The sequence below is a fragment of the Haliotis asinina genome, chromosome 8, assembly GCF_037392515.1.
Source record: "Haliotis asinina isolate JCU_RB_2024 chromosome 8, JCU_Hal_asi_v2, whole genome shotgun sequence".
Lineage (NCBI taxonomy): Eukaryota > Metazoa > Mollusca > Gastropoda > Lepetellida > Haliotidae > Haliotis > Haliotis asinina.
In genome coordinates, this window is record NC_090287.1 from 56,119,190 (window position 1) to 56,135,128 (window position 15,939).

Sequence of the window (15,939 nt, forward strand, 5' to 3'; positions counted from 1 at the left end):
AAAATTTAATTTTTATATTAGCATAAAGTAAATTTTATGTATGTTAATGTGAAGTGTCAATAAAGATTTCATCACTTTCTTTTTGTAAATCGTATTTATTATATGTATAGTAACTATTCCAGGCGAAGTTTTCAGTTTGTCTAAAGTTACGCTGCCCACCGAATTAGTTGTGGATTCTCTGGAATTTTGTAAGGAGATAAGTGAGCAGTATTATGTATTAATTCATGGACAAAATGGCATTTTACAAATGAGATACCATGTGTGTAGCAATAACTCATCATATAGATCTAGCAGAAGCATTGTTGTGTAAATAGTTCCTGCTGGGCCCATGGGTGTGTTTCACAAAGTGTGTTTCAGGGATCTTTGTTGGCAAATATTTGATCGTATATTAATAAAGGTTCGGAGTACATGTTGGTCAAATATATCTTTTACTCTGGGCTAGCTGAACCTTAGAGAAAAGAGTTCTGTTTTCATTTGTCATCCCATTAATCAAGCATGAGTTGTGGATTGAGTTTTTGAAAATATCTTGGTTTTGTTTTTCATCATAGTTTTGCAGGAGTGAAAGGCAATGATAAGTCAGGTTCATTCATGTTTGGTTTATAATGGTGTATATTTTCTTCCACAGATCCAAGATATCACAATAGAGGAGACTGACAACAGTGAAACCAAGTCTGCTAAAGATGCCCTTCTTTTATGGTGCCAAATGAAGACTGCTGGATACCCTAACGTCAATGTCCGCAACTTCACAACCAGTTGGAAAGATGGCCTTGCCTTCAATGCCATTATTCACAAACACAGGTAAATTGAATGGCAGTTTATATATTGCTGTTATTTGCCTGAATAAACAGGGCAACCTTTTGTCTTTTTGCTCTGTAGGTTTCTATAAACTTCGTTAAATTGTAAGCTGGATGTAAATATGAAATACTTTTGAAAGAATGAATCAGACACTTGACTGCTAACCACAGTATTTTTATCTTTATATATCCAAGCTTTTTTTATCAAGACGGCTTTGTAATTGAGGTATTTTGGCCCACGTTACACACACATTGTTTTGTGAAGATAGTAGCTAGCTTATTTGAAATAGCATGTTGCAATTTTGAATTTCAGACTTGCAGTACATATATGAGTGTTCATCATATGAATTTGATTCCATGTTTGGAGTAAATATGATCTAAAGCAAAAGACCTATTCAAGCTCTTGTTGCCACCCACATGATGATTTAGAGTCATGGCAACCATCAGAATGATATCTTTTTGGTCTACCATAAACTAATATTGTTATGAAAAGGAAACAAAAAGTGCAATGTAGTATGTGATTACTTAATATTAATGAGTTTACCACCTTACTATCATTTATTCTTTGAGTGGCATTTTTTGAAGGTGGAGAGTCAGATAAGGACAAACCTTTATGGAGGATTACTATCATTAGTGTATAGGAGAGAGTTATGAAACAATTAGTATAAGGTCCTCATGTCTACATCTTTGGCGCTGTTACAAACAAGATTTGAATGTTATGTTGCTATACCGTCTCTGCAACATACCTCAGGAAGTGCTTTGGCTGCCTCTTGAGACAGAACCCAAATAGAGTTCTTTGTGTGGTCAAAATTATCAGTCAAGGTGAATAATAATCGTGGAATATGAGAAACTTCATTTTGTGGCCTTGTGTATAGATGATGAAGTGGATGATGTTGCCTGACAGGCTCAGCCAGTAACATATAATCAGGATAATATGAGCTAACTGTGCCTCATGGTACAGTGACCATGTAAAGATAATTGAATGTGGTAGACTGTTGACTCCGCATCTTCCAGCATACGTTGTCAGTGATTAAGCTAGAAATATTAGGGTTCATCATCTAAGGGAAGTTAGTTGATACAACATACAATAAAATGATGTTAGCTATTTTGATTTGTTTCCCAGCTCAAGTTGGGCATAAGCAAGACCACAAGGGTATGTGTTTAAGTGCTCAGACTAAGGTACTGTTTTGTTTGTTCTCAAAATGCTTTGAAGTACCTAACTTTGCCTTTAGGTTACTGAATGAGGAGAAGCAATACTGGTTGTTGAAATAAAGTGCTGAAGAAGCATCTCAACATTTACTTTTAGTGTTGGAGCTAACATTTATAAATAAATGGTAGAACTACATGGAGAAGTTGGCTGAAATACAAGTCTGCAGACCTGTGTTAACGTTTTGAGAACTGTGTTGTTGGCAGTGTGCCAACTCTTTCATGTGCTACCTCGGCAACTTTTCTCTTAAAGAATTTTCCAAGTACTCTGAAGTTTAAACATTATTAAGACAGACAGAGAATAGTAGTGGTGGTCCGATTAATTGAAATAATCAAAGGTTGGTTGCAGTGACAAAATGACCAAGCAGTCGATCACATTTTCTCATAATCAAACAAATGATTTTGGAACTACTGATTTGGTCTCGGAACACTAGACTATGGAACATATGTTCGAAGTTGTCAGGGTCTGGAAACACGTTTTATTCTTAGAAAACTCTCTTCATTTACTGAAAAGTCATGACTGAACATTTCATGAAAACTGAATACTTCTTATTCCTTCTTTTTGTTTTAGGCAGTGCAGGACATTTAGTTATTGATTTTGGAAGATATGTTAAAGGTGTTTGATTAGATACTTAGTAATTGTGTGTATTTTACAGCTCTGTATGAAAATGACTTGATATGTAGGTCATTAGTTATTTTATAGAATGAGGGTGATTGGTATGGTGTCATTCCTGACAGTGTTCATTAAGAGACATACATTATATACCAGTAGATGATAACTTAATGATGGTTAAATGTATTTGTTACTGGTGACATGTATCTGGCAGTTGTGGCTCTTGCAGCAATACTCTGTAATAGTGTTCATCAATCTCTCCCTTGATCCACTGGTGTTGTTGAAGACATCTTTCTGTGTGATGTTAGAAAGAGTCCTTGCTTCAGCACGTTTTGTGCACATCAGAAATTGTTTCTTCTTTGCAGAGCTTATAGATTGTCCTTTCTTTATTACAAATCAAAATTGTGTAATCGTGTTGTTATGATATTACAAAGATAAAACGTTACAGATAATAATAATAATGGGAACATTGTTAAAAGGCTATGAGCTAGTTTCCAATTCTTTTCAAATGTGGAGCAATTTTATTGAGAAAAAAACACTTCAGTGGTATTCCAAATGAAAGTGGCATGCTGTTTGCATACTATCACTTGTAGTATTTTCTTAACAGAAGTTTACAAGGACGAAAAGATACAAATTGATATTGTGTTGTCTGGGTCAGTGGAGACAAATTACTGAAACTTTGTTGTATTTTCTGTGGCTATTGTTGCTAAGGCATTCACAGTGTAGGCACCTTTCTGTCGGATAGGAAGTCAAACCCATGCAGTAAGGTGACATCAACAAGCAAACAGTAAGCTGACATATGCTCGTTATTGATTTGTGTCAACTGATAAAGATAATTGAACCCAGGAAATTGTGTCTGGGATGTTTGATGGAGAACTTACCCAAATCAAATAATACAAATAATGTCAGCCATGAGTGATGGCTGGAGGTTGATTTACTTGGTTGCCATGGTTACAAGATTACAGGGATTCCTGGCTTTAGCACATCTAGTGCAGCTGGTGCTGAGATAGGTATGGGTAAATAATGTGTCAGGTCTTCCCACAGTGTAGTACTGCCATGGAAAAGAATTGTTATGTTAAGATGAAGTGAAAAGCATTAAAATAGCCCAGATCAGTGTCTTGTGATCTGGTTTCACGTATTTTAAAATGAACTATTGAAAATTTATGTTTAATCTTGGGTTTGAAAGAGAAAATGAGTTCATGCCATAAAGTACCGCTAATAAACCTTTGAGATACCCTTTGATCCTTTCTAAATTTAATAAACAAAGTGTTTACACAAGAGTAGAAATTAGTACATGCATTTGTTGAAACAAAAGAGAATGTGTGTAACCTGTTTACACAAGTTTATGTGTTGCTCTCCAGGGCCTCCTTTCACAAAGCACCAAGGCAATCGTAAGTGACTAAGGTAACCTTAGTGCAGTGTTAAAGATGGGAGTCAAGGTTAACCTTAGAAAAGGTTGCTTCATAAAAGGAGCCCCATTTATTTACAGAAGATGTTTTATTGCTTTCAGACTTTTGATCGCTCTTGGCATGTTAACAAAAGCAATTGATTTGGGGAATTAAGAAGGAACTCTCAGTCATTATGTGTGCAGTATTTACTGCAGTGAACCAGGACATTGAAACTGCAGTTTTGAGTCAGCAGAGGTCACACTTCCTAATATTTGAATTGTGTCTTTAGAAAATGTGGTGGAAACAAAATCATGACGTTTCTACAAACAATAAGTGCAAAAGAAACAAAACAGTGTTCAAGGCAGAACTTTCACAAGAGGTTAAATTAGGACAATGTCAGTGTCCAGTGTAGTGAAAGAAGGCTAGTTAGTGGTTAACGAGTTTGATTCCCCTGACACAAATAAAATGTGTGAAGCCACTCCTGCTATAATACTGTTGGACTTGGCTGGATGTAGAGTAAAACTATCTTAACTCACTTTTACTTTTGATTTCTATTTTGTTGAATACTTTAATTCTGTTTAAACAAATTGTTTATTTCTTACAGGCCAGACCTCATCCAGTATGACAAACTTCAGAAGTCCAATGCCATGCACAACCTGGATAATGCCTTCACAGTTGCTGAGGATAAGCTTGGCCTCACAAGACTCCTTGATCCAGAGGGTAAGTGGAAGTTCTTGTTCTGTATAGTACAATATTTATGGTATAGGAATCAGACAGAATTCTTAAATGGAGTTTGATTCATCAGTCAATAAACGCAGAGGAAAGAGTATACCAACAAAGTGCATCTTGATTTTCACAAACCAGTTTGAAGCCCTTTGTTGAGAAGTAGGAATGGTTTCTTTCTCTGTAGATCCAAATGCTCTTTGTTATCCTGTATGCAGATATGGCAGTGTTGATGTGTAAAAACAGTGTTATCTGTAAGAATCAGATCCATTCTCACCCCCAGCAGCTATAAGTAACCGTGCCATGTAAGTAATGTTGGTGTAGAACGGATACTTCCAGCTCCCTCAGGGCTGGTGGTGTTCTGTTAAACATCTGACGTCCTACCCACGCCTCATGTGGAGGCAATATGGTTTAACCTTTCTCATGCGTCTATAGCAATAATCTAGATACCAAAGACTTCTACCCTTCGTAGACAAGGTGAAATCCACAGATAGATTTTCATATTTTAATGAGAGGACATGCAATCACTACCTGCAAAGTTGAAGCATGGCACCCTGATACAAGTTCATTGACCTTTGGGATGTTCTTCACTGTTAAAGGTTACTAGAACAAGGTATGATGTAAAGTGAATATATACAGCACTGAGGTACTGCATCTGTAGACTGACTGACTTGATTTTATCAATGTGTATCAATAGTGTTGTTTTGTTTGTTTTTAGATGTCAATGTTGAGTACCCTGATGAGAAGTCGATCATCACCTACGTTGTCACCTATTACCACTACTTCTCCAAGATGAAGGCAGATTCTGTACAGGGAAAGAGAATCGGCAAAGTAAATATTAGCAGCAGAAAGTACCTGTTGGATAGTGTTCATTCATGATGACTTAAGATCCCATGACTATAAGTTTTTCATATCTTTGTTTTTAGGTACTTGTTTTGCAAGTTTTGTTTGTAAAAGAGAGAAATAAATATTCCCAAAGAAACGAGAAACAGTTTTCTGTGAATATCAAGTTATTGACTTTAATAACACTTCTTGTTTTAGGTCATTGACAATGCCAGAGACACAGATTCAATGACCAATGAGTATGAAGGTTTGACCTCAGACCTACTGGAATGGATTGAACAGACAATTGTCATACTGAATGATCGTCAGTTTGCCAATTCGTTGACCGGAGTCCAGCAACAGTTGGCTGCATTCAACACATACCGAATGGTAGAAAAACCACCCAAGTAAGTTAAGATTTTTTTTGTCAGAGCAAGCAACACTATGGTTTGTTAGTTGTTTGTCAGCCCTAAGTATGTGAAGTGTTATGCAGCTTAACATCCTAAACAATGTATTAAAAAAAGATCAAATCAAATGTCAGCCACGATATATTGAAAGTATGAAATAGCCATTTTGTATTGTCCGTAGCTGGAAGTTCTTTTCTAAAGTTAAACATGTGCGTATGATTTGCATGTTTATATTTGAACACTGTTGCACATGCTGTTTCAACCTTTCTTTGTGTTTACTTTATGAAATAAACGTTTGTTTCAGATTTGATGAGAAGGGAAACCTCGAAATCCTTCTGTTCACCCTTCAGAGCAAGATGCGTGCAAACAACCAGCGGCCGTATTTGCCAAAGGAGGGGAAAATGGTTTCGGACATCAACAAAGCCTGGGAGAAGCTAGAGAAAGCCGAACACGAGAGAGAACTTGCACTGAGGGAGGAGTTGATTAGGTACATGGATTTAAAGAATTCGTTTCACAATTGCTGACGCATCAGTAAACAGTATTTCCTCAACTATTGTCTATTGACATCATTGTTCAGTTCAAACAAACTGATCCTTGCTTGGATGAGTACCTCTTTGTACCTTTTATAAACTTTTCTAAACGCAATCTTTGAATATTATTCCAGACAAGAAAAACTTGAGCAACTTGCTGCCAGATTCGACCGCAAAGCAGGTATGCGTGAGACATGGTTGAGTGAGAACCAGAGACTTGTTTCTCAAGACAACTTTGGCCGTGACCTGCCTGCTGTTGAAGCTGCCACCAAGAAACATGAAGCCATTGAGACAGACATCAACGCCTATGAGGAGCGTGTGCAGGCTGTGGTTGCTGTGGCATCGGAACTTGAAGCAGAGAACTATCATGACATTGACAGGATAAATGCACGGTGAGTAGTTTTGTTCTGTTTTATAAATTTGAAGTTTCCAGTTTAACATTTGATTTGCAATATGTAACCAACAATTCAGCAGCATGTTACTAAATGTTAAACTTGCCAATTTTCAAACATCAGTATTCTTCCTGATCATGCATATTGGGTTTGAACTTCCAGCAAGCTTAATGTTGATTTGTTTTGTGTGTATATGACCTGAGGTTCACTAGATGAGAGTGCTGGTACATATGGCTGGTGGTGTGTTACAGAAAAGACAATGTACTGAGACTATGGAACTACCTACTGGAGCTTCTGCGCACTCGTCGCATGAGGCTAGAGCTGACACTGAACCTGCAGAAGATCTTCCAGGAGATGCTCTACATCCTGGACTGGATGGAGGAGATTAAGGTAGCTAATTGATATCAGGATAACCCTTAGTTTCAAGTGAAAATTTGTATTTGTATAGCATCTTCATGATCTTATATCGGATTGTAAGTTTCATTAGCTGATCTTAGCATTTTTAGATGACCAGTAGTTTGACCTTAGCATTCAACTTCCATATCTGTAAACATATCATGTTACAGATAAAACCATGAATGCTAGTTTTCATATACAGTCAAATCCAGATGAGTTGAATGCCGGCAGCTTGAATATTATGCATAACTTGACGTACCTGTCTGTCCTGACCATTCCCTGTCATAGTTGACATCATTTGATTTCTGGTTACACGAATTTGTTTCATAAATGCATACCGTGACTCATATACATAAGCTGAGGTCAGTCAGTGAGACGTTAATTGGTGTAACTGATCCAGTTAACAAACCAGTGGACCTGTGAAAGTCTGGGGTAGAATAGGTCTTCAGGTAACTGTGCTTGCCAACACCTCATACCTAAACACATTCAAACAGGTGGTCAAAGATGGGTAATTATATAAATGAAAACAGTAGAAACTAAAAACAAAACTCACTGATACAGTTGCTCCATCTAGTGATGCCATGTTTTGATGTGTGAGTTTCATGACACGACTGACAAATCAAGGAACGGAGCCGAGAAATCTCCGAAGGTGGCTGACCGTGTTTTAGGCATTACCGACATAGCTTCTGATAGGGAAGGATAGGGATTTTATGTTCATGTTATTACAGCTAAACTGCCGATAGCACTGTAATTGTATTGCGAGTGGGCTGCGTTTGTTTACATTTGAGATGCAATTCCTTCAAATTTGCTGTAATTCCTTCAGTTACTTAGAGGGGCCTGCTTTTTTTCCCACCCTCATAGACATGCCTCTGTCTAAAATACATCAATAGTCGAATTTATTACTTGGTCCCCACTGATTCAACTCATTGGGATATGACTGTAAATAAAACCCCAACAACTGTTGTTTGTTCTCATAATATGTTAACATATATTGCATGAATCTTGTTTGTATGTTTAAAATACTTAGTATTAAATCTTCACATTTGTTGTTTTCATGATAAAGATTCAGGTGTGTACTTGTTTGTGTAACAGGCCCGGCTAATGTCTGAGGACTATGGCAAGCACCTGATGGGTGTAGAGGATCTCCTACAGAAACACAGCCTACTGGAAGCAGACATCCATGTAGTGGGAGAGCGGGTGAAAACTGTCAACAGCTCAGCCACCCGCTTTATTGATGACGACTTCCAGGAAGTGGGAGGTAAGATATTGATGCTAACCCGCCAGTCTTGTAACCCATTGTGCAATGGTTATGCCTCTGGTTATTTAACCGGTTTTAGGATTGTCATGGGCCATGCATGTTGTTAGTAATTAATCTCAGTTATGCTATGATCAACGTGAGTGAAGAGACTCTATATCTATAGGAATCTGGTTGCAAAGTTTGTTTGATAACAGGGAACAGTTATTATTTGAGGATTTTATCATATTTTTACAGGATACCGTCCAAGTGACCCTGAAGTGGTCAGAGAACGCATGTCTACCCTGGAATCAGCATATGATGAACTGAAGACACTTGCTGAGGAGAGACGATCTCGTCTGGAGGAGTCTCGCAAGTTGTGGCAGTTCTACTGGGACATGGCAGACGAGGAAGGATGGATCAGGGAGAAGGAACAACTTATGTCATCGCCAGACCTTGGACATGACCTCACCAGTGTTCACCTGCTACTGAACAAACAAAAGGTAGAATATCACTACTTCAGTGCCGCTAAATATAATGTCTTCATTCGAGAGTAAATGAGCCAACATAAAGCTTTTGAGGGAATGACAAAAACTGTTGATTTAAAGTTTTGAATCTGTTTGATATTGAATTTCCAAGAATGTAATGTGTATTGAATATAACTAAGATATTGTCTGTTTTTCAGGCAATGGAGGATGAGATGACTGCCCGCCACAGTCATCTCCAGTCAGTCCTCCAAGTCGGAGACGATCTCATTTCTGCAGGCAATTTCGGTGCTGACAAGATTCAGCAACGCATCGATGAGATCAACCAGCAGTGGGAGAGCCTGATGGACCTCGCTAAATACCGCAGAAAGCGACTTGTTGAGGCTGTTGACTTCTACCAGGTAATATTGCATTTATTATCTTCTCATGGGTCAGTCATGTATCAATATATCTGTCAGTAAGATTACCTTTTAAGCTCCTTTATAAAGTGAAGTTGTTAGTTGTGTTATTAATTGTTTAGCTTGCTGAAAATGCATATATTGAAAAGTTGTTTGCACAAAGTGATGAAAATGCATCATTGAGGTTTCAACTTTGTGACAAAATTGTAAAAATTTTCTAGTTTCACTAACATTTTGTATTTTTTTCTTTTTAATTTAATAAAAAACAGTGATATTTAGCTGATTGGTTACCAAATGTTTCTCTTTGGCAGTTCTTCGCTGATGCTGATGATGTTGACACCTGGATGGTTGACACCTTACGCCTGGTGTCCAGCGAAGATGTTGGCAAGGACGAGGCCAGTGTTCAGTCGCTTCTCAAGAAACACAAGGTCAGTCAGTCTTGAAGCTTTTGTTGAAGGTAGAATCTTTGTGATGGCTGTATTTCCATAGTGACAGATGTATTTACAATTACACTTACTTAATAAAGTACCTTAAATCTTGTCCTTTTATGGTTTTATGTCCCATCAGCTCTTTCATTGTGGTTTGTTGTAGGACATTGGAAGAATTGTTAACAGTATGTAATTAGGTACATTATGTACAGTAATTTTTCCATTCATGATTCCCAGGATGTGACTGAGGAACTCAAGAACTACCAGAGTGTTATTGAGAGTCTACATGAACAAGCAGCCAGTTTGGGAGAACAGGTAAGTTGACTTTTCAAATCAGTCCCATATCTTATCTGAAATTTGATAGGAACTACATGTAACATATTGTTTTGAACATAGTTAATCTTGACTCTCATTCCAAGATGAATCTCATTCCAAGATAACCTCTTTGTACAGTTAATTATACTTTTCTATGTTTATGTTTCTCTGTATATGAAGAACAAGGTAAGGTAGTTTGTTGGCTGTTATTTTTATCAGACTTTGAGAAAGCTTCAAAAATATGTTGCTACACATGTGTCTTTAATGAACATAGTTAACATAAACATGATGTCTTCTAGGATCGTGAATCTCCTGATGTCCAGAGTCGACTGGGTAGTATTGACCGTCGCTACCAGGAACTTCTGGAACTGGCTAAACTGCGGAAGCAGAGACTGCTCGATGCACTGTCTCTGTACAAACTCTTCAATGAGACTGATGGTGTGGAAACATGGATTGATGAGAAGGTGTGTAATCATTTTTGTAAAATCACTGTCCTGTCTGCATTTCTTGCTTATTATTCTATCTTTCACATATAAATAAGATGTTAATCTTTTGTTTATTTTAACATTTACATAAGACTTGACTTAACCATCTAAAAATGTGGTATGTGTTGCAGGAGAAATTCTTGAGCACAATCATTGTGTCGGATGACATTGAAGAGCTTGCAATAATGAAGCATCGTTTCGAGAGCTTTGAGAATGAGATGAACGCCTCTGCCTCAAAGGTCGCTGTTGTAAACCAACTTTCTCGCCAACTGCTCCAAGTAGAGCATCCAAATGCTGAGGATGTTATTGGCAGACAGAACCAACTGAACCAAGGGTGAAAATACACATAAGCTCATTATAGATGTACAGGAACAAACTGGTTGCTACTAATTGTATGAGCCCATGCTGTATCATGAAATCTTTTGATGATTAAGGACGCCATTAACTTTTACAGAATAAAAGGATAAACATCCTATTTGCTAATGAAAAAATGTGTCAATAAATGTGTCAACACATAATTAGTAATACACTTTAAAATACCTTGCAGATGAAGGTAGTTTGTTTATGGGTACATGACTGTCAGGATGTAAACAGTGGGTTATATATGTGTGGTTACAGCTGGAACAACCTTCGAACACTTGTGGACCAGAAACGTGATGAAATCAACCTTGCTCATGGACTTCAGAACTTCCACATTGAGTGCAATGAAACAATTGTAAGTAGGGAAGCAAGGGAAGTTTACCGTTTTACTGAATATCATTTGTAACTGTTAGTCTGCTTTATGATACGTATCTTGTGAAGTTGCAGATAATGTGACAGATATTCATATTTCATTTTCTTGCAGAGCTGGATTCATGAGAAGAGCAAGATTATCGAATCAACTGATGATCTTGGAAATGACCTGGCTGGAGTTATGACATTACAGCGTAGACTCAGTGGCATGGAGAGAGATTTAGCAGCCATACAGGCTAAGGTAACGGACATTCTGCATTTTCACTATTGATCACACACTACGTCATCATTTTAGCTCATGACATCATCATTTCAAGTGATAGCTGACAGATTTATTGCGTACGGTTGTGTGAAATGCTAAGCCTCCTGTCAATTTTAATTTCCCATGCCATGAACGAAAGTAATCATGGATATCAAATGGCAGATATTAAAACATTTTTCCTGAAGAAGTCAAGTGAAGTGGATGACATAAGTGGTAACATGGTAATTGAGAAACATGACAGTACGAACATGAGTTGGCAATGACATGCCGATGTACATGGCATTTTGAGGCTGGGTCATAACTCAGATGATAAATTGAAACGTAAATTAGACGCAAACGTAAATACATCTACACTCAGTGTTAAAAAAATGAAGACATGCATATTTAATGAGGAATGGGAAAAAACTCCTCAGGGATTAGTTGCATTATGATGAGATTGAAAAATCTAAATAATTCAGTAGCATATTTCTTTCATTACATGTTGCATTGAAAGCAGTGCAATTGGAGTTCGGATGATGCAAGTAGATTATTATCTGAGGCTGCACCTGGTGCAAGTTGGTTAGCCTATCTTAAATCAAGCCTTGATTAAGAATTATGTACAGATATTAAGAAATTTTCATTTGAAAATTAATGGGTTCTGTTTTTTTTGTGTTTTTCATCATTCCCTGGAAGGATGAGACTTTGTTCATTATGTCGACTACTTGTCTTTGTGAGACAGATTTTATTACTGCTTTCATAGGTGTGGAACCTTGCCGAAATATTGCTGAACTGGGCTAAAAATAAATAATGTCTAGTTACGTTTTATGGTCTCTGCCAACGCATGTTGAATTGAATATTTGTGTACATAGTTGTTTAGTTTTGGGACTTGTCGTCTTTCAGCTTGAATCCCTCCAATCTGAGGCAGAAAAACTTCAGGATGAAAAACCAGAAGAAGCTCAGGCCATTCGGGAGAAGGTTGCAGAAATCAACAATGTCTGGATGGATCTCAAAGACATGGTAAGCTTTTGAGCGTTGATTTTCTTGACAATAAGGGCCTGATAACCATATTGCAACACCTATGAAAACTGCCTGCTTTGATGAAAACTATACCAGCCTGCAACAGTAATATAAACTCACTTGAAAGAAGGTTCTCTCACATTGGTGTGGGTGATGAGTTGGTTGTGCTTATGTTGTTTTGAGTAGTATTCAACTTCAGAGTGGTCTGTGTTCTTCACTCTTCACATACCTGTTACCAAGGGGAACCTTTAGTTTGAAGAATGAATTTTTTTGTTTTGAAAGTAGAAATGGCATTTATCATTTATTTTTCTTCCGTTTCATTTGTGAAGTAAAAAGAAGTTAATAGTTTATATTGACCATAATGTATTTGCAGCTCAAAGAAAGAGATGAGAAACTTGGAGAAGCAGGTGAGCTCCAGCGTTTCCTTGGAAGCCTGGACCACTTCCAGCAGTGGCTGTCCCGCACCCAGACCACCATTGCATCAGAGGACATTCCCAACAGTCTGGCTGATGCAGAGAAACTTCTCAACCAACATCAACAACTCAAGGAGGAGATAGATGCATATGGACCTGAGTATGCCAAGATCAAGGACTTTGGAGACAAGGTTATCAAGGAGGGAGAGAAAGATCCACAGTACATGTTCCTTGAGCAGGTAAAAATATGATGGTGTCTGGTTATATGCAGAGAAGTAAATGAAATGTTAATGGCTTATATCAAGAGAGTGATTTACACTTACGTTTATTGTCACTAATAGTGCTTCAGATTGCAATCTTTTAAGTTAGGTCAAGTGCTTCCTCTCATATAGTTATCTTTCAATATTTCGTGAGCAAGTAAATAGGCTTCTGTTGACTAACATGTAATTTCTCTATATTTTATTCACATCATGTTGTTAACTGATAAGTTCTGCACAAAATCAAGACTGTTGGAACAAGACAGCATGTTATTGAGGATGTATTTCGTTGCAGCGCTTGATAGCTCTTGATGATGGATGGAAGGAACTACACCAGATGTGGGATAACAGACAGCAGCTACTGTCACAATCTCTCAATCAACAGGTAAAACAACATGCTTCATGCATATTTGTTGACAGGTGTTGTGCAGCACAAAGAAGAAACCATGATACAGAAATGTTTTTTCTTTTAATAACAAGAATGACTTGAGGAATGATTTGTGGATGGAGAACATGTTTGTACTTACTTTAGATTATTTCATAGTCTGTGAAATTGTAACACATAGTTCATATGATGATAGCAGTTTTATTGAACAAGGGAGTTTACTTAAAGGTTTTTGTTTACCACTGATTGTATTTTTTTCAGATGTTCTTGAGAGATGCAAAGCAGGCTGAAGTACTTCTCAATCAACAGGAGAACTTCCTATCCAAGGAGGATGTTCCTGTGAGTGTTTCTGTTAATTGCTGGCTTTTGTTGTGTGTATAGGTGAAAGGATTATTGATATGCCCTATGAATAATGGAAATGATAGTTACAGCCTGTTAGAAAAATATTATTTGTCAACAAGTTCCTTGGCTGTTACTTTCATTCATCTAGGTATCTTTATTGCAATCTACTAACAGAATATGTATATTACCTTTCTCATCTTTTTTGTATACAGTGATGTAGTGGAAAGCATCACAAAATCCTGACTCATGATATTCTCCAGTCAATAACGTCTTGTCACCAGGTTTTATAGATATTTTCTATGGATTTGTGATGTTTTCCATGTAATAGATCAATTGTGTATCAGTCCCCAAGTCATTATATTCATAAGTAACACATTTATGGATGTTCTGTTGTTTTGCATTCATCATTTGAATGAAGCATGCTATTTTAGTCCTATATCACATGCATTTTCTGAAAAATGATGCTGATATTTTACTAGCAGACTTTGTCACTGTCATTGTGAAGTGATATCTAGAGATGGCTACCAACCTTGCTTTCAGAGAAGTGACATATGCTTGGTTTGTGATGTAATGATGTACATCACCTGAACCATTCATGTATTCATGTGAAAATGGAAATGCGTTGAAATACAATGAAAACGTGAAAAATGGAACAATTAAGTGGTTATGGGAGCGAGTTTGGCAACTGCCATGGTGGATGTTACTGTATTGTGGTCCCTGTTCTGTTGTGCAGAGCACCGTCGGGCTGGTAGACAGACAGGTAACAGCTATGATCAGATAGTTAGCTTGTCAACATGACCAGTGCATGGGGCATACTATATACCGTTGCATGTGTCAAGTCCACAATTAAAGACATGCATGAGCTTTAAGTATATAATTCGTGTTGATTCTGAAACTTAATACTTTTAACCCTTAATTTCCAACAATCAGGGCTACTTCAAAACTCACCTGTTGATTGTTCATTGTGAACTTCAAATGAATATGTTTGGATGTGAAGCCAGAACTGCCTATAACACTATTGGACAGACAACCTACTTTACTTCTACTTTGTTAAAAAATAGCAGATTCAAAATCCCATCTATAGTCGTTGTTAAACCAGATTTTTCATGAGCTCAAATTTGTCTTCTGAGAGTGACACATGGAAACAAATCAATGTTGGAATCTTTGTGTGATGTTTTTTTTGGTTTCTTTTCATGATTTTTGTACATTTAAATGTATATAACAGTGTGTCAGTGTTGTACATGTTTGTTCAAGTTGCAGAGTCAACACTTCATTCTAAGCTTTCATCATGTTTCATTTCATACTTACTTTGCATCATTTATAATAATATCGCAAATAGGCATTGATGAATATTTCAGGAACTTATCAATCCTCACATGCTTTTGTGAGCATTTAGTTTATAGCATATGCTCAAAAAGGAAGTGTTGTGAAACTTTTACGTTGAAAACATGTTTAGAATGTAAGGGAATTTGAAAGATACCTAGTACTCAGGTTATGATATGTTTTTTAATGTATCAGTGTTTTTCAGTTGATTATGAATTGGCTTCGATGAAATTATTTTGCCATCCTTTGTGTCATAATAATCTTTTGATGTATTTGCTTTGAAATGTCAAATCATTTATACAAAAAAAAAAAAAATTTTTGCAAAGAGGAACAAAAATGATATTAAATTTTTTGACAAACAGATTAAGAAATCCAGTTTAAAATTTGCTCACTAGCTCTCTGCATGTGATAAACAATGTATATGATGTGAAAAGCGTTTTGTCATTTACTCACATTCAGGCCTTAATATTAACTGATAACCATGAGCTGTATCAGAAATAGATTGTATTCAATAGCTTGCTTTTAATTTTATGCCTCGGAAAGTATATTTTCTGAAGGATTAATTGACTCCACATGCGTATCTTGCAGTCAGTCGGATCTTGGTAGAAGAATG

The 15,939-nt window shown here is 36.9% G+C and overlaps 1 protein-coding gene across 20 annotated transcripts in view; it reads left to right on the forward strand.

Annotated features, from left to right (window-relative positions):
• LOC137293937 (spectrin beta chain-like) overlaps window positions 1–15,939 on the forward strand; it is a 103,496-nt gene that overhangs the window by 56,140 nt on the left and 31,417 nt on the right. For 11 of the 20 annotated variants that reach the window (XM_067824803.1, XM_067824801.1, XM_067824811.1 and 8 more), the window contains exons 5-25: window positions 626–798; window positions 4,606–4,721; window positions 5,443–5,555; window positions 5,766–5,953; window positions 6,258–6,440; window positions 6,618–6,875; window positions 7,127–7,265; window positions 8,364–8,529; window positions 8,764–9,008; window positions 9,191–9,391; window positions 9,700–9,816; window positions 10,054–10,131; window positions 10,431–10,595; window positions 10,748–10,950; window positions 11,235–11,331; window positions 11,461–11,589; window positions 12,490–12,606; window positions 12,980–13,258; window positions 13,572–13,661; window positions 13,923–14,000; window positions 14,737–14,763. In XM_067824803.1, coding sequence (XP_067680904.1) covers window positions 626–798; window positions 4,606–4,721; window positions 5,443–5,555; window positions 5,766–5,953; window positions 6,258–6,440; window positions 6,618–6,875; window positions 7,127–7,265; window positions 8,364–8,529; window positions 8,764–9,008; window positions 9,191–9,391; window positions 9,700–9,816; window positions 10,054–10,131; window positions 10,431–10,595; window positions 10,748–10,950; window positions 11,235–11,331; window positions 11,461–11,589; window positions 12,490–12,606; window positions 12,980–13,258; window positions 13,572–13,661; window positions 13,923–14,000; window positions 14,737–14,763 — 3,162 coding nt within the window. The remainder of the gene's footprint in view (window positions 1–625; window positions 799–4,605; window positions 4,722–5,442; window positions 5,556–5,765; window positions 5,954–6,257; window positions 6,441–6,617; window positions 6,876–7,126; window positions 7,266–8,363; window positions 8,530–8,763; window positions 9,009–9,190; window positions 9,392–9,699; window positions 9,817–10,053; window positions 10,132–10,430; window positions 10,596–10,747; window positions 10,951–11,234; window positions 11,332–11,460; window positions 11,590–12,489; window positions 12,607–12,979; window positions 13,259–13,571; window positions 13,662–13,922; window positions 14,001–14,736; window positions 14,764–15,939) is intronic. The other 9 variants (XM_067824808.1, XM_067824807.1, XM_067824816.1 and 6 more) reach the window with 1 other exon arrangement.